This window comes from Chanodichthys erythropterus, chromosome 24 (genome assembly GCF_024489055.1).
Source record: "Chanodichthys erythropterus isolate Z2021 chromosome 24, ASM2448905v1, whole genome shotgun sequence".
Lineage (NCBI taxonomy): Eukaryota > Metazoa > Chordata > Actinopteri > Cypriniformes > Xenocyprididae > Chanodichthys > Chanodichthys erythropterus.
The window spans coordinates 19,875,524-19,894,780 of NC_090244.1; the positions used below are offsets into that span (position 1 = coordinate 19,875,524).

The window sequence follows — 19,257 nt, forward strand, 5'->3', positions numbered from 1 at the left end:
GTATGCAATTTGGATGTTTCTGGATGTTTGCAAAGGCATGTTAGGTGGTTACTAGGATGTTGCTAGGCATTTGCCAGGGTCATTGGTGGTTGCTGGTTCCTAAGCTGTTGCTAGGATGTTTTGTGTGGTTGTTAAGGTGTTGCTAGGGTGTTCTGGGTGGTTGCTAGGTTTCATACAGTGTTCTTGGTGGTTGCTAGGTGATACATTTTTACGGTTGCTAGTGCCTTACTTGTTTGATTGTTAGGGTGTTCTGGTTGTAGCTAGGGTATGCAATTTGGATGTTGTTGGGTGTTTCTGGATGGTTGCAAAGGCATGTTAGGTGGTTACTATGATGTTGCTATGAATTTTCCAGGGTTCTTGGTGGTAGCTGAGGTGTTAATCAGCAGTTGCTGGGTGGTTGTTATGGAATTGCTGGGCAGTTGGTAGGATGTTGTGGGTGGTTAATAGGCAGATGTTAATTCTTACTGCGTAGTTGCTAGACAGTTGACAATGAGTTTTTGGTGGTTGCGAAGGCATTGATTAGCAGTTGCTTATCATTTGCAAGTTTGTTCTGGGTTGTTGTTAGGGCATTGCTTGGTGGTTGCTAGGTTGTTCTGGGTGGTTGCTTGGTGGGCAGATACTAGGTTTTTCTAGATAGTTGACAGGACCTCATGAGGTGGTTGTTAGAGTATTATGTGTGGTTTCTAAGGTTATGCTACTTGGATACTATGCGGTTCTGGATGGTTGCAAAGGCATGTTAGGTGGTTACTAAGATGTTTCTAGAGAGTTACCAGGGTACTTGATGGCTGCTGAGGTGTTGATTGGCAGTTGCAAGGCTGTGATGAGTGGTTATTTGCGCGTTTTGCCACAAACATTTAACCAATCCCGTCAACATGCGGGCAGGGCTTTTCTCCACTGACTTTCTATGATGTTAAAAGCATTTGTAAGGATGCTGATTTTTAGAAGGCAGCTGACTGACTCTGAGATGGCGAATGGGAATATGGTTTGTGTAATATTAGCATTACATTATTAGCTGTTTGATAGCATAGTCAAGCAGAAGGCTAATCATATTAATTACCGTTATATATCTGATGTTGTTGAGAGCGATACATAAAACGCATTACTATTCTGATACATTGACTTGCAGACAATCCTGAATAATTTGCTCTTCCTCTTCTTCTGAATCAGTCTCTGGTTCCAACATATATCGCTGAATATGAATGAATAACTCCATTTGTGTTCCATGGGAAAAGAAAAATTGTATGGGTTTCCATTTCCAATAAAAGGAGAGTGAATAGATGTGGACAGAATTGTCATTTTTTGCTAAACTAGCTGTTAATGTCATATACAATATGTTGTATACTAACTCAACCTGGGTTGGTGAAACCTTATTGTAAGCGATACATGAGCTGGTTATTAAATGCACATGTGTGTGGTCATTCCTCCAGCGATAACTATGTCAGGGTTTGATTTCACTGGCATGACAGAGTGGAAGCGAGTCTATGTGTGCATGTCATCACCCCCTTGATATGTGTGTGTCGGAGACTCAAGTTGCGGTTGGGTCAAGTTGCTCCTCTGCCTCTCACCAACATTTGCTGTCTAGAATGAATTTACCCCAGCATGGTACTGGTTAATCCTATCTATCTATATATACACTGCAATTTCCCAGAGCTCCTCAGATGGTATCAGAGGGGGCAAGAGACTTCTGAGAGGCTTAGAAGGTCCCATTTGACATTGAGAATGCATTCTCTGGGGTGTTTCGCTGGTTCCTGCCGCAAGGGAAAAAAACAGATAAAGTGAGGGTCATGCGGTTGTATGTGGATTAGTTTAGATTAGTTTAGTGGAGACCTTTTTTCATAATATTTCATTTCTTTTTTTCATTGTGTCTACATTTTTTTTTTTTCATTTTCTGAGGAAAAAGTGAGTGGTACTTGCCCATGCAAATATCACCACTATAATGTCAGAGTGATGTAAGTTCCCAATCCCAGGGGACTACTATAATGTTCTGGGGGTTGTTAGGGTGTTCTGTGTGGGAACTAGGTGGTTTCTGGCATGTTCTGGGTGGTTGCTAGGTCGATGTGTTCTGGGATGTTACTGGTTGCATAAGCAGTTGCTAGGATGTTCTATGTGGTTGCTAAGGTGTTGCTAGGTTGTTCTGAGTGGTTGCTAGGGCACTGGTAGTTGGTTTCTGGGGTGTTCTGGATGGTTGCTGGTTGTTAAGCAGTTGCAAGAATGTTCTGTGGTTGCTAATGTATTGCTATGGTGTTCTGGGTGGTTGCTAGAGCACTGGTAGTTGGTTTCTGGGGTGTTCTGGGTGGTTGCTAAGCAGTTACTAGGATATTCTGGGTGGTTGCTATGGCACTGGTGGTTGGTTTCTGTGGGGCTCTGGGTGGTTGCTAAGCAGTTACTAGGATATTCTGTGTGGTTGCTAAGGTGTTGCTAGGGTGTTCTGGGTGGTTGCTAGGGATCTGGTAGTTGGTTTCTGTGGCGTTCTGGGTGGTTGTTGTTTACTAAGCAGTTGCTAGAATGTTCTGTGTGGTTGCTAGTGTGTTGCTACAGTGTACTGGGTAGTTGCTAGGTTTCATAGTGTTCTTGGTGGTTGCTAGGTGATAAGTTTTTATGGTTGCTAGTGCCTTACTTGTTTGGTTGTTATGGTGTTCTGGTGGTAGCTAGGGTATGCAATTTGGATGTTGTTGGGTGTTTCTGGATGTTTGCAAAGGCATGTTAGGTGGTTACTAGGATGTTGCTAGGCATTTGCCAGGGTCATTGGTGGTTGCTAAGGTGTTGCTAGGGTGTTCTAGGTGGTTGCAAGTTTCTGGGTGGTTACAAGTTTCTAGACAGTTACCAGGGTACTTGATGGTTGCTGAGGTGTTGATTGGTAGTTGCAAGGCTGTGATGAATGGTTATTTGGGAGTTGCTAGTTACTAGGATGTTCTGCGTGATTAATAGGCAGATGCAAGATTTTCTTGGTGGTTAATAGGGAATGCTAGGTGGTTGCTATGCAGTTGCCAGGGAGTTCCTGGTGGTTGCTAAAGCATTGATTAGCAGTTACTTAAAGGGTGTATGGGTGTTCTGGGGTTGTTGTTAGGGCATTGCTTGATGGTTGCTAGGCTGTTACTAGGTTTTTCTGGGTGGTTGCCAGAGCCTCAAGAGGTGGTTGCTAGGGTATTGCTATCCAGTTGCTAGGGTGTTGGGGGTGGTTGCTTACGGGTCAAAAGTCTCAGAATGATATTTAGTCTTTGGGATTATGCCACCAGGCATACATTACTTAGAAAGGTAATACATCTCTAGCCACATGATTTGAGCTATCACACAAATGGTGTGGGATGAGTGATGCACTGTAGTTCAATACTCAAACTCATATGTAAGAAATAGCAATAGTCATGTTTTCTATAGCAACCACTAAAGTTAAACATGAAAATGTGTTGGCTCATATAAAAAGATCCTGAAATGACTTGCTTAATTTGGCCAACAGCTTAAAATACAGTTTAACATTTGATGTTAGGTTCTATATGTAAGTATGAAGATGCAGAAGGACTCTTGTTCTTGTCAGCTTCTCCGGTTTCCTCTGCCTTTCATTCCATAATCCTCAGTAGACATAGGAAGTGTGACTCCCCTTCCGGACAGTCATTAGTAGAGCCTGAAGGAGATACTGAAGATTCTGAATTTGATAAATTTAGACTTTGTAAAAGACAAATGTTAATGCATGTTAGTTAATTTTTTATAACAGAAATGTTATCATGACTGTTCTGTTTGCTCACTTCGTCACCTTGTAATTCTATCTACAAATCAAATTTAGTTTCGGTAAACATTTATAATTTTATGCATTATTGAAAGAAAGCCAAATCACACAATTATCCACTTTTCTCCTCTGTGTATTTTATAGTTCTTGCTCTCTGTTTGGGAAAGGACAGTGTTCCCCAGCTAAAGTCACATCCCGAGGGACCAGCGCTTTAGATAAACATGCATCTGATGCCAGCACTATTACTCCAGCATGTGTCATAAAACCAATGGGTCTGTTATGGTACAAGATCACCAGAGATGACAAACCATCAGAAACCCTGAGGAAAACAAAAACAAGAAGACATAAACAATATTCTTTCAACAGGAACTCCAACTTTCCTTATCATCCCTGGTACTTGTCTGTGTCTTTATAGGCTAGAACAGATGGGAGAAACAATAAGATAATCATGTTCATTTGTGCATATTTCTTCAAATATGAACTGTCTGATTTGTATTAGTTGGATTGGAGAAAGCTGAATAGGGTCTCAGATAACACTTCCACTCTCATCTCTACCCAGCTTGTCACTATAAATTTGTACTATGGAGGATTGTGGACTAATCCAAAATGATCCGCATATAAACAGTGTTTAACAAGAGCTGAACAAAGACAAGTATCCAGCCAAGTATCAGTTCACACTGTCAGAAACTTTTTTTCTAGTGGGAAAAGTTTGAGAAAATCATTTTAGTCTGTCTCAATGAGTTACTTGACAAACGACCAACCATATGGTGGGCAATATTTTCAGATGGACTGCATTTCCAATCTTCTAAGATATTTGTTTTCCAAAATACAAACTATTGTCTTTCTCCCTCTAATGATCCAAAATTTCCTAATTGTGTTTGTGGATCTGCATGTTTACAAGCCTCAGAGGTATTTATGTCATTACTTATTTGATAAAGATATTTACCCATAGATCTTTTGAGCTTGTTTATATTATAAGCTGCACCGAATCCATCACCACAAACCTCATTAAATGGAAAAAACTAAGTTTTTTGAAGCTCTTACACCATGTCCTAACCAGATGTGATGCGATAAGATTCCAGCAATAAGTAATTTGACTGTCACACTAGACGTGACGCGACAATTTGAAGCGATAAAATCAATCAAAAACCACAGCCAATCAGAAGAGAGTGTGGGCGGGCTCTCTCGGCAAGAGCACAGCAGACACGATGAAATAAGTTAGTACATAGTAAAATTCATAAATATTACACAATTTAAACATTTAAAGTACATACGGAGTGACTGAAACAATCTTTGTCATAGAATACAATTGTTTGTTCGCATTGAGTTGAAAGTTCGAACGTTCTTTTGTGCCCATTTATTTATTTTCAAGATCTGAGGTGAATTAGCCTGTGTTGTTTTCATTGCAGCTAAAAAGCTGGGAACACAAAATGATATTCAAACTCACATTAGTCACTTTTAACATTAAATAAAGCACATAAACAGTACCTGATATTATCATTGCCATACATTGTTTTGTTGTTTCAGGCTGGTTAGGACAAAAACTCAGATTAACATGGAAAAGATGCCTTTTTAAGTGTGTCGCAGCATCACATCGCGTCTGGTTAGGACACGGTGTTACACTGTGATGTAAATGATAACAGGAAGTGACATAATAGGGGTCTGTCTGTCATAAACATAAGACTCTTTCTGTCATAAACATAAGACTCTTTCCCCGCCATTGACAGAATCATGTCAAAAAACATGGCAATCCGTGTTTTGACTGTTACATGGTAGGGATATTACGCATCTTCTGAAAGAGTACACAATGTCCAGATCAAAACACAGGCAAAATAGAATTACAACAACATTTGGGGGGTGAATAGATGGCATCAAACCTTTCATGAAAACTCCAAGAACAACTTTGTGCTATTCAATACAATTACAAGAGAGCAGAACTAGTGCAAGACAACTGGGTATTATAGGACTGGGGTTATTTTAGGGAATTATCACATTATGTTTGACCACTTGTCTAAGTGTTTTGAAATTTGAAATATACAGACTGGACCAGGTGCATGGGCACTAAGACTGCCCTAAAAATACTCTGAGAAGCTTGTAAGGAGGAGAAGGACAGACTGAAGGATAACAGAGAGATGTCAGTCCACTCAATATCCCAAAGAAACAAACTGAAGCTCCTCTTGCATCTATCATGGGATACATAAAGGCATGTAGCTGAGTCTGTTAATGACATTTTAAGCCCATGCAGAGTTTTTGTAAATTCATATAGTGAAGAAGTGTTGAAGCAAAGGCATGTTTGAGTTCTGATAAAGCTTATCATCGGAGTTATGATGAGATAATGACACCTTATCAGTATGAAGTGGCCCAGAATTGTGAGAATATGAGTTTTTTTCTTGATCCAACACTTTTCTTGAGGTTGATGGACCTTTTATCCCAAATAACATACAGTAGGCCCTATTACAGGGGCAATACCCTTGGAATAACCTCAGGTCATCGAGGTTAAAAATGCCACTGAAAGTGGCAAACATGCCACAGAAATTAAAAATAGCAATAAATGCCTAAATAAATTCTTTCTAATTATAAAAAATAAAAAATAATTTTCATTTGATTTATGTGTACCATCTGATGTATTTCTTAAAACTCTTTCTTTCTATTTAATGTATGATATATTATACTATAGTCATAAGCGACATTTTTTCTTTTAAGTGAACCCTTCAAAATAAAAATGCATCCAATGGAAGTCACCATGAGCGTTGCGTTTTTATAACAGAGCGTCACGTCGAAGACTGCGTGCGTTCTGTTCCATTCCGTTGCGCTCAGTATGAAGACGTCTCAAGGAGTTCGCCTTGCCCATCACACCCCTTATATAGGCATATAAACGGTCAAATGTCGAGCAGCAGCGAATCGCCACACAGATCCATAAAAAATACACGGGGCATGGAGAAGCAGGCCAATGCGGCTGTTTCCAAAAAAGTATTGAATGTCCAGAGGAATTCAGTAACCCCTCCCGTGAAAGTACGTATTTGAGAGCGCGCACAGGAGCGGGCGCTCGCACTCCAGCTCTGCGTTCAGTCCCAAGCGCTTCTGACCGTCACTCCTCTGTGGAAATTTATCTGTTTCAGCTGAACAACCCATAAGCAGCCATGGATGCCATTAAGAAGAAGATGCAAATGCTCAAGCTCGACAAGGAGAATGCCTTGGACAGAGCTGAGCAGGCTGAGGGAGACAAAAAGGCAGCGGAGGACAGGAGCAAACAGGTCTGCGGTTTTAATGAGGACTTTAAAAAGTTATCCATAACGCGCACGCGTCGGTCTCGTGCGCTAGGCTACTTGATAAACGGATTATTACTGCGCCTGAGTGGATTAGCAACGGAAGAAGTGTAAAATTTCATTGTCAGTTAAAATGTTATCTACTTAGTGTTACCGTAATAATTACTGACTCCCCATTTTGTCATTCATATAATGAAGGGAAATGTAGGTTATATGCAGCCATTCATTCATTAACCCTTGTGATATAAAGTCCATAAGTAATATTTCTGTAATTTCTACTCGAATTTATTTAGTTTTCAATGTTTCAACAAGATTTTCATTATTAGTATGGTTAAAAATGTGTGACTACAGGTTGTAGTCCAGCTTGGGATCACTTAAACTTAAGCTTTCAGTCAACAGTTTTTGAGATCTTTTTTTAACAGTGTAGTCATTTCAAAGTTAAAACCTTGTGTTTCCCTTTAAAATGTTTCTCAAAACTCTTCAGGCAGATATTACTGACACTTTAATCCTCTGCCTATCACAAAAAGTAGCCTAGCCTATATTTTGAGCTCTATATCAGATCACGAAAGGTTATATAGCATGTTTAGTATTTGAAGTAGACATATTTAGTGTTTTAATAGCATTTGTAATAAAAGTTTACCTCATTTGTTATGAAAACTGTCATTTATGCATGTGTAGTTAGAAGATGAACTAATTCAGTTGGAAAAGAGGTTGCGCGTAACCGAGGACGAGCGTGATAAAGTGCTTGAGGAGTACCAGAGCGTCGAGGAGAAGCTCCTGACCGCCGACGAAGTCGCAACCAAGGTATTGTCCTGTGTGTTCCTGTCTGAATCTTCCTAACTTTTCTTTCTTTCCGTCTCTTTCTCTGTCGGTCTCTTTGCCGCCACACCACGCGCGCACTCTGCTTCCCGCTCTTCACTGCTGTCAATCAATCACTCAAACACGCGCAGCTTGAGGATGACCTCATAGCACTGCAGAAGAAACTGAAGGGCACTGAGGATGAGCTCGACAAATATTCCGAGGCTCTTAAAGATGCCCAGGAGAAACTGGAGCTGGCTGAGAAGAAAGCCGCAGATGTGAGTATATGGAGCTTCACCGCCATCACGCATCTTTTCCTCACACTTTTGGCATGCCACTTTTTAGGCCCAAAGCATGTCTGTCATTTATCATATTTGAAGATGGTTGTGGATATTGTTTTCGGACCCAGGTTGCACTTAGGAAACTTCTCAATTATGTTTTGAGCCCGTGCACTGTATGAGTGACATAATAATCGTAATCTATAAGGTCAAACAGTCGCCTATGGCATGGTAATATAAACACAATCCGCATACCTCTGACCAAACATGGGGTGTTATGGGTGAGCAAACATAAACGAGTCGCGATTTAAATTACAAGACGTGCATTCCAAGACAGAAGAGAGAAAGAGAGAGAGAGAGAGAGAGCAGACTGGCTGTTATATTTAGCCTACTGCTTTATATGGTCAGGACTCAGCTCAACTCCTTGGGCTCTGCCCTCGAGAAAGACTGGAAGTCTTTGTTTTTAAATGTATTCATTTAGATTCAAAACTAAACTGTATTGCGAGTATTGCATGAGTAGATAATCCAAAGTCTAGTCAAGCAGGCCTATTGATTTGCATAGCTTTGCATGATCGTGCTCCGAGCATCAAGCTTCAAAGAATCATTTGAACCCGAGTCGTTTTGTTTCGTTGATTCAATAATTAAGAGAGATATCTCAAATAAAATTAAGTTCATTGAAATATGTTATTTGTGAGCAGTAAAATCGTAAAACATTTTCACTCAGTTTTGTTTGGTGAAAATACTTTTTTCACTGTGGTCTTGGATAGTGCGCACTAGGACTCCCCCTCTTGTACAATCACAGAACTACACCAAGAGCGCGAAATTTATACTAAGATATTATTATAAACACACATATATATATATATATATATATATATATATATATATATATATATATATATATATATATATATATATATATATATAATCATTATATGAGATTTTATATATATATATATATATATATATATATATATATATATATATATAATCATTATATGAGATTTTATATATATATATATATATATATATATATATATATATATATATATATATATTAGTAGCCTATGCTATTAAATTGAAAATGGTTGAAAATGTGACTACAGGTTGTAACCTAAGCTTGGGATCAATTAAACTTAAGCTTTTAGTCAACAGTTGAATATACAGTCAATATATTTTTACTAGTGGGTGCAGGACTCTATAGTTATATGTCATTACTTACATAAATGAACTATAGAGTCCTGCACCCACTAGTAAAAATATATTGACTGTATATTCTCCGCTTTCTCTTCAGCACCGTCTGCTTGATCTTGCAAGAGTTTTATTTTCCGTTTGACTGCTTCCAGCGATGTACCCGCCATTATTTACCTAAATAACCCCTAAAAGCCATGCAGTGCCTCCTCAAAAAAAATAGGATGAGAAAATAAAACAACACAAATATTACAAATTATGACATTAAAAAGAGCGCAAGTCACTCGTATTTCTTAAGGAACACTGCCCAACAGCGACACCCGCAGGTGAAGTTACAGCAGGAGTCATGCCTCCCTGTGTGGTGGGTTTTGTGGGGGGTAATTGAGAATGAATGGGGGAAAGTCACGTGAGAGGAGGCAATGTCTCCATTGGCAATCCCGCCTCTCGTTGACGTGCGCATTCCGCGGATCAGTTTGAATGAACAAATGATGGCGTCAATGGGAAGACTAATTGAAAAGTAAGTAAACAGATCACCCAGTTAGATATCGCTACTTTATGTTACGTCAAAATCAAACTTGAAATGGACTCAAAACATGATGACTGCAGGTTTTTAATGCAATTAGCTTGGTGAAATTAAAAATACAATTTGTGTCTGAGACAGACGGTGTTTACGGAGCATGACTGATGATCCAAAATAGCCTAAGTTTACAATTAAAAAGAAAAACATCAATATACAAATAAAAATATGTTGTTTAAATTATTATTGCCTTTAGTTATTATTTTGGAATGAATGTAGAAATGCTTAAAACACTAGATGAGATTGACTTGGTTTTGATAAACAGAACATTACAATACATTGTTAATGTAAAATTACAAAATAGAATTGTATTTGGTTTCTTTTTTTTCTATTCTAAAGTAATGATCATTTAACAAGGAAGATGTGTCAACGGTAAGAGTAATGCACATGAATTTACATTGATTCATAAATAAATAAAAAATGTGCCTCCTCATTTCAGAACTCCACTGATATATATATATATATATTTTTTTTTTTTTGCAAATATCCAAAGTTTTGACAACATTGTATATATATATTCAGGTAGCCTTATTAGAACTACACTTAGAGTGTGAAATTTAGTTGTAAAGTTTCAAATAAAAATATGAATATATTTTGAAACAATATATATATATATATATATATATATATATATATATATATATATATATATATATATATATATATATATATATATATATATATACATATATATATATATGATACTTTATTATAATATTATTTTTGTCACTTAAAAATGTATTACAATATCAAATAGTTTAGACAAGAATACAACAGCTTCAGCTCTGGTCGATGACTTCCAATATGATCCCTATAGAGGGCGCAACAGGACAAAACAAATAGATTGGAGGCCCATAACGGTGCACCCCCTCCTCTAGAAGCCGTTCCATATTTAGCAGCTCAGTTTCAGCAGCAGCATCCCATCAGTGAACCATCAGGCTGCTGATTAACTCATTCAGGTGTGCAGCAGGTGGCGTCTGTCACTGTGTCTTATATCCTCCAGATGACTTTAGAATAACCTGCGCCTTTAATTAAGTAACACAAATATGTGTTAACACATTAAACAGATTTCACCTCTTGCATGTCTCACATGGAAATACCGTTTGATCAGATAAGCCCTAGTTTGTGGTAATGACGTCGTTTGAGGCTCGCCTATGAAAACATTGTTACTTCCGGTGTGATCTGTAAACGTCGCTCCGCGTCCTCGCGCACACACACAGATCAGGGGCAGCAGCGTCTCTGAGCTGTGCACTTAAGGAAACGCGTTGAAATACGAGGCTTTTAGGGGTTATTTAGGTAAATAATGGCGGGTACATCGCTGGAAGCAGTCAAACGGAAAATAAAACTCTTGCAAGATCAAGCAGACGGTGCTGAAGAGAAAGCGGAGAAACTGCAGAGGGACTTGGCGCTCGAGAGGAAAGCCAGAGAAACAGTAAGAATGTCAAATTATATCAAGTATGAAGTGCATGTGATGAAATGCGACGCGCTGCAGTGTAGCGTCACGCGCGTTCCAGGCGTTCCGACGGGAATAAGTGAATTTGGACAGTCGCGCAGAGAGCGGATATGATAGAAGTGCGCACAGTGATGTGCTTTATTAACGTAGCGGAATTTCTCAGACGCCCTCTGCGCGATGTTTGCAAGCCAGTTAAACGCAATATGTGCATCACGACCTTTTTTATATAATTTAAAAGATAAGACTTATAACAAGTGGGAGACGCGAATTAAATGTTTGCCAATGTGATTATAGACTGACGCATGTAAACTGAATAACGATGTCCAACTCGTATCCGAACGAGTCGTGTTTTTGAGTCGGATCTCGTTTATGAATCAGTTGAACCTGTCCACAAATTTAGTCTTAATGATTCACCAATTGGACTGAAAACCTTCGAAAACATATTTCATTGATTCACTGCGAGATTTGTCTGTTTTGGACCGGTCCGGTTCATAATAAAGCGAATTAATGGACGGGAATCATTTGGTTCGAACATGATCGATTCCCAGTGAGCCAAATGATGAGTGAACTTGGTGTGAATTGACGTTGTCATCGTGCAACAAAACAAACATATTTTTATATAAATACATTTAATAAATAGCAAAAACTTTAAGCCAAGAGATTTAATTCATTTTAGAAATAATTTTTAGATTTGTTCAATATCGTATCAATAGCTTCAAATTTGGCTTTCAGTGCAAATTATAATAATGTTTGACTTATAGCTGCTATAAACTGAACAGGGACTTAAAAACCCTTATTAATAAAAATTAATATAAAAAAAATGGCAATTAAGTCTGAGAGTCAGAAAATAATTAGTAAGACGTTTTGGAACCGGCTCTTTGAATCGAACCACTCGAAAGAATCGATTCGCAGAAATGATTCGGACTTCTTGAAACAGGACGTTTAAACAACAAAGACCGTGTTGTTTTCACCCAAAACTTTGAGATTGCTGATGACATCCCTGTACATGACTGTTTTCAGTCTCTTGTTGACTGTTGTAATTGGAGAGTCAGGTTATAATCCAGTTAGTTAAGCAAGTTGTAGGCTTCTGCTCTGAATGGGTCCTTGTTTGATGACCATTTACATTGATCCAGAGTGCAATCATTTTAGGCTAATAGCCAACAGCAGTTTAGTAGTGATCCTGGAACTGTTTATGTAGTGGTTTTATCGTAATGAACCGGCGGTGTTGCTGCCTCAGGCTCTGCATGGACATCTGATGAAGAGCCATTTGCACGGTTTCCCTTATATGGCCAGTCTGCATTGTCATATACTGTGGGACTCACCTTAGTTGTGCAGAAATAAAGTCACAGCTCTTGTTTCTTGTAGTAGCTTGGCATTAATAATTAGTCTCAATCTTATCTAAATGAGAATGTTTGAGTCTCTGGGCCCTAGAAGGAAAATGTATACGTTCAATGCTGTCCGTCAAGGTTATCTGTGTTGCTTTCTAGTTTTTCATATCTCAGCTGACAATATAACATGTACTTTGCCCTATGTAGCTCCCTATAGTGGCAGGCCTTTGCCTATCTGTGGGCTGGGACTTAAAGGGATAGTTCACCCAAAACATATTAAAATTTTGTCTCACTCAAGTTCTTCCAAACCTGTTTGAATTTCTTTCTTGTGCTGAACACAAAAGAATATATTTTGAAGAATATGGACATCATTGACTTCCATAATATGGGAACATAAAAATACTATGGAAGTCAATGGTGCCCCTTAATTGTTTGGTTATTCTTAAAAATATCTTTTTTTAACAATTAAAAAAAAAAAAAAAAATACATTTATTATTTCTGAATTTAATAATAAAGTGTGACGCATACATAAACTAATGCAATTTATGTTTAGTTTTTTTAACCCTGTGCGACTTAGGTGCAATTTATTTTCCCAAAACATAATGTTAATCTCTTGCTTGTGTATTGAAGTAATTCTGTATCCGCTAATGCTGTAAGTTAGTATTTCAGACTAATTCAAACCGTCAGTTTGTCTTTTTGAACTCTTCATTAAAACAACTGACTCAGAGTCATTAGTTTTGGGAATTGGTCACATTGCAAAATATGTGCAAAAAATTCCTATATATTCTATTATCCTTACTATGCATGAATAATATAAGCCGCGATTCCACCGCAAGTACTTTCCCAAGGAACTTTGAGGACTTTGGGGTGGTTCTCGGTGTGTTTCGACCACAGGAACCAGGGTCTAAATGAAGTTCCAGGTAAAAATTTCCCCCTCAGAAAGTCCCTGCTCACGAGGTAGTACTTCAGGGACTTTCGGGGATGGGACTTGGGTGCTGAACCTGCTGATTGAGTTCACACAGCATTTTGATTGGTTGACTCCATGCAGCAATTTTAAAAGTCTGTTGTGGCGCATGCAGTAAGAGTTGTTTGCTATTCGAATCAACAATAGTGTTTAAAAATACGACCGATGGCTCGACGACGAGGTTCAGTCTTTATTAAGCGTATGTGTGGAGGACGAAATCCAACGGGAACTGGAAAGTCGCACGCAGTTCTACATCACCGGACTAATCTTCACGGTACTTTAGACCGCGATGGAAACGCAGACAGCAACAGGTCTGAGGGGGAAAAAAAAGTTCCTTGGACGAATTGTTCTGGGTAATTTCGGTGGAAACGAGGCTATAGTTAATTGTGTTTTATTATTCGCATTTAGCATTGTGAGAACATAACTGCATACCAATTTCTGTATACCACAGCCAACCACTGCCTTAGGAGGCCTTACTACAACAAAATGTTGCTGCTTAAATGCACAAGCTTCATAAAGCAGAATTGAGTTTCACTGCAGTCAGCTAAATTATATTTGAAATGGTCCAGCTTCTGTATTTGCCAGTTAGCAGGAGCAGCCTGCAGTTCTCCACTGGTCGTGTGTGTTTGGTCTTTGACAGTGTAATCCATGTAGGTCCATCGGGACTCCCTCCCGCAGCCTGTTAACGTTGTCCCGAAGGCTCGGTAATGATCTGATGGCCTAGTCCTGTCTCATCCATTAGCATTACGTGTTATATGGTGTGTGCGACCACAGCCGAAGGAATGCTCCGTCTCAGTAGGTCTTAATGAAAGCTAGTGAGTATAGAGTAGCACCAAATTACATTGTCATCACAACCTACGCTAGATACTAGAGATGCACCAATACTAAATTTGTCTGCTGATACCAATAGCCAGTTATTCAGTATGATATCTGCAGATATCCTTTCGCGAGCTCCTCCCATAATGGGTGGTTTCAGGTTTCGGATTACAAAATTTAACTAATTTAGAATCAAAACCTTTTCTAATCTTGACAACGCATATCGTTGGAAATATCTGAGTCTCACGGTTCCGTATCTGATTGTTTTGAACTTGATAAATTTGTTGCAGGAGAATGTATTAAAAATATTCAATAGCATGTCGGCGACTCTATTTTTGGTACAGCGCCTAAACAAAATCTCATAAGAACTTCAATTTTTGTGATATCAACTTCAAATTTGGTTAGACACATGGCTTTCATTTTATACCAATTTTAGAGTCAAATATATTTGATAAAACATTGGATGGGATGCATGTTACAAATAATGTTTGGTGTAGGGGAAAACTGCGGACCTAGCAACCCTAGCTTGAACTATGGGTGATTTATAGGATCAAGTACAGCCTGCTTTAATGTCACAATTTTGCATTTTCCCATAGACGGCCCTAATTTGTTAATTTGAGTTACACATTTTCTGCCCCCTTTTGATATACAGGCCCTGATTATAGACTGTTTTTAAACAATTAGACGGTGGCTGATAGTGAAAATATCGCCCTATACCGATTATTGGACGACACATCGTGCCTCCCTACTGAATACTTACAAATGCAAGCCTGACAAGTTCTTTACACTGAATGGGATAGGTCAGCATTTGTGGGGTTTGGGTGTCACTGTCTATGTGAATTGTGTGTGAACATCTTGGAGTTTTGTCTGATCTTGAGCACTTATAGCAGTTCCTCTGTGCTCTTTAAGGCTGAGGGTGATGTAGCTTCCCTGAACAGACGTATCCAGCTGGTTGAGGAGGAGTTGGATCGCGCACAGGAGCGTTTGGCCACTGCCCTGCAGAAGCTGGAGGAGGCCGAGAAGGCTGCCGATGAGAGCGAGAGGTTAGTACAGCACTCTTGACACCCGCTTTACAGAAAGCATGGAATAGTGCAGTCTATACCGTTGTGTGGTGAAATACTGTAGATGAAATCTGTTAGATGTAGATATATTTGCAAGGTTATTGCTGTGCAGAACTTGAGTGAATCATTCTTGCTTGCTTTTCATTGAAGTGTCTCCTTTCTGAAGCACTTCTTTCTTGCCTTTTGAAGGTTGAATATAGCATAAAACATTTTAAATGTGAGCTGAGGACCATTTCATTTGTTGCACCAATTGGACAAATCTGCATCTTTGAGTCTGAATGTTGACTTGGAGCCGCACTCATCAAAACGTCTTGATAAACGCGGAATCTCGTTTGTGAGCAAACAGAACCAAATGAATGCTGTATTGTGTTTGTGAACAGAGTATTTTATTCGTGAATGAACCAAACCCAATTAATGGATTACACATTCTGGATCGATCGTTTGGGAACAAACCAAACCGAAGGAACGGCGTATCTCATTTGTGAATTAATTGAATCGAATAAATGCCGTATCACATTTGTGAGCGAACCGAATGAACACTATGGAAAAAAATCGCATACTCTGAGTAGATACTCATTTTAAATAAGTAATTACTCTGACTGCTAAAGTATGTTCTATGTAGTATGAGATGAGTGTCTAGCATGAATGTTATCCGTACATACATTTGCCTTATCATTATCATGTGACCTACCAGTGTCAGTTGCGTCACTTCACTGCCATTCACAAATCTTCTCCCGTGAACAATATGTAATATGTTACGCCCCAAATATTTGCATATGCCAGCCCATGATCAAGGGCAGCCAGTATTAACGTCTGGATGTGCACAGCTGAATCATCAGACTAGGTAAGCAAGCAAGAACAACAGTGAAAAATGGCAGATGGAGCAATAATAACTGACATGATCCATGATATCATGATATTTTTAGTGATATTTGTAAATTGTCTTTCTAAATGTTTCGTTAGCATGTTGCTAATGTACTGTTAAATGTGGTTAAAGTTACCATCGTTTCTTACTGTATTCACGGAGACAAGAGCTGTCGCTATTTTTAATTATTAAACACTTGCAGTCTGTATAATTCATAAACACAACTTCATTCTTTATAAATCTCTCCAACAGTGTAGCATTAGCCGTTAGCCACGGAGCACAGCCTCAAACTCATTCAGAATCAAATGTAATACATCCAAATAAATACTATACTCACATGATCCGATGTACGCAAGCAGCATGCGCAACGAACATCTTGTAAAGATCCATTTTGAGGGTTATATTAGCTGTGTAAACTGTTTATGCTGTTTAAGGCAAGCGCGAGCTCGGGGGGCGGGGAGCACGAGAATTTAAAGGGGCCGCACCCTGAATCGGTGCATAGTTAATGATGCCCCAAAATAGGCAGTTAAAAAAATGAATTAAAAAAAATCTATGGGGTATTTTGAGCTGAAACTTCACAGACACATTCAGGAGACACCTTAGACTTATATTACATCTTTTAAAAAGAAGTTCTAGGGCACCTTTAAGAATCTCGCTGGAAGTAGTAGTTCGTCCGGGTGCTTTCCTACTCTTTAATGAGTACTGTGAATTCGGACATAATTCTTTTGTCACATACTGATTTTCACCTACTAATATAGTAGGGAAGTATGCAATTTCGGATGCAGCCAATATTGCATTTGTGAGTGAACCAAATGAACACCATATCTTGTTTGTGAAGGAACTGAACCGAATGAACACCATATTGTGTTTGAGTGAATTGAATGAACGCTGTATCTCGATAGTGAGTGAATGAATGCAGTATCATGTTTGTGAGTGAATCGAATGATCACGGGATCTCTTTTGTGAATGGAATTGAATGATTATGGAATCTCCTTTGTGAACGTAGAAAACCGTGTGAACGTAGAAAACCGTGTGAACGTAGAAACTCATTTGTAAGCAAACCAAATGAACGTAGCATTTCATTTGTGAACAAAGCAAACCTAATGAATGGATCACTCATTCTGGATCTTTGAATGAATCACTGAAGAAATCTCTTTGGTGAATGATTCAAATTATTTAAGTCACTGGGGTGAATCCAAATTAATTTTAATTTACTCACACACACTCTCTCTCTCTCTCTCTCTCTCTCTCTCTCTCTCTCTCTCTCTCTCTCTCTCTCTCTTTATTTATTTTTTAACTTGAGTGTTTAATGTGAAGCTCATGCTCATTGATACGAGCACATCTAAAAAATAAAAAGAGGCGGAAAGTGAGCTGCTGCAGAGGAAATGCATAATACAATTTGTCATAAACATGAGACATGCTTAATATTTAAGGCTTTAAAAGTAACTCTTAAGACTAAGATATATAGTTAACACGTATAGTTTAAAGTGGCTTGCTCCGATGCTTTGAGACTGACAGATACTCGTGCTTTTTAATTTGTTTGAGATGTGGTGTTTTCCTCAGCGCATAACTTGAATTTCATAGGTATATTCTCCATCTGTAAATGTTAGATAGTCATGCAAATATTTCCATTTTGATGCCAGTAGTGGACAAGCCTTCTGCTAGCGAATCTCCTCTAAACTTCATAGACTTCCATGAACGAGCACCGCCATGCGCGTACGCGCCAAACAGACGGAGCGCAATAGGATCGCCATAATTCTGACTAAAATATACATTTTGCTAAAATATTTGTTGTTGAACAACATATGTGCCATATGCAGAATTTTAAACCTACAAGTTAGTGTATTTTTATTATAGCAGTAACTGTAAAGTGACTATTGTAATGGGGTAATCAAAATATAGGCTAATATGGCTAATTAGTGTGTGCTTTTGTTTTTATTTTCATTTTTAGTATAGTGAATTTAACTTCTGCTTAAAAAAGGATTATTTTTAATTTTAGATTGTAATGTAACAATGTTAGATTGTAATGTAATTTTCACCTTTTTGCACACATATAACAGACTACATGGTTACATTCACTATTTTTGTTTTAACAGCCTTCAATATGAATATTGTTTGTTGAACAACATTAGGTAGGATGTTAAATAAGATTTTTTTTTTTTTCTAAATGCAAATAGAAACATATAGAAAATACTGAGATATATACCACATATCGCCATTTAGCCAAAAAATACAGGTATGACTCTTTGCCTATATTGCCCAGCCCTAGCTCATGTCAGACATATTTAATTTGTAATGAATCTCATCTTGTCCAAAGTACAAACAGAAATCAAAGGAATTTAAATGAATAACCTTTCAATACTTCAATTTAAAGCTGCAGTCTGTAACTTTTTTGGTTAAAAATCATCCAAAATCAAGTACATAACCAGCCAGTGTTCAAAACTATCTCCTTACCTTAGGCTAATTCACAACAGTAAGCTTGTAATAGTTTCGAGTGGTACTGGTGGGCTTTCGTCTTTGCGTCATTAAGTCACATCTGTTTACATGAAGGAGTCCCAGCTAGTAGGCTATATCGTATGTGAGGATGACGGATCATTTATAGACTTTTCTCACAGCAGCTGGAGTTATTAAACTTATCATTTTAATGGCGGATTGTAATCCAGAACGGTCCAAATGACAATTGTCAGTCACAACTGGAGATTCACCCGTAGTCAAAAGTAAAAGACTTTGGACTGTGGAGTGGCTACAGAAATTTAAATCTACAGGTAATTCACGCAATGCTGATGTTGTTAACATTAACAATTTGAGAACGAAGTATAACAGTAATAATAATTTGCATGGTTTGGCATGATCAGAGTTAAGCGATTGTTAGTTTTAATCATCATTGGCAGCACCGCATCCACACCGATGTGGTGACTGACGGCAAATATTAGATTAAT

The 19,257-nt window shown here is 38.3% G+C and overlaps 1 protein-coding gene across 19 annotated transcripts in view; it reads left to right on the forward strand.

Annotated features, from left to right (window-relative positions):
• Positions 1-6,671: 6,671 nt before the first annotated feature.
• Positions 6,672-19,257, forward strand: part of tpm1 (tropomyosin 1 (alpha)) — a 32,942-nt gene continuing 20,356 nt past the window's right edge. Inside the window, exons 1-4 of one of the 19 annotated variants that reach the window (XM_067379180.1) lie at positions 6,705-6,975; positions 7,666-7,791; positions 7,938-8,063; positions 15,302-15,435. In XM_067379180.1, coding sequence (XP_067235281.1) covers positions 6,862-6,975; positions 7,666-7,791; positions 7,938-8,063; positions 15,302-15,435 — 500 coding nt within the window. In that variant the 5' untranslated portion in view covers positions 6,705-6,861. Of the gene's footprint in view, positions 6,976-7,665; positions 7,792-7,937; positions 8,064-11,035; positions 11,264-15,301; positions 15,436-19,257 lie in introns of those variants that run through there. The other 18 variants (XM_067379175.1, XR_010893887.1, XM_067379173.1 and 15 more) reach the window with 18 other exon arrangements.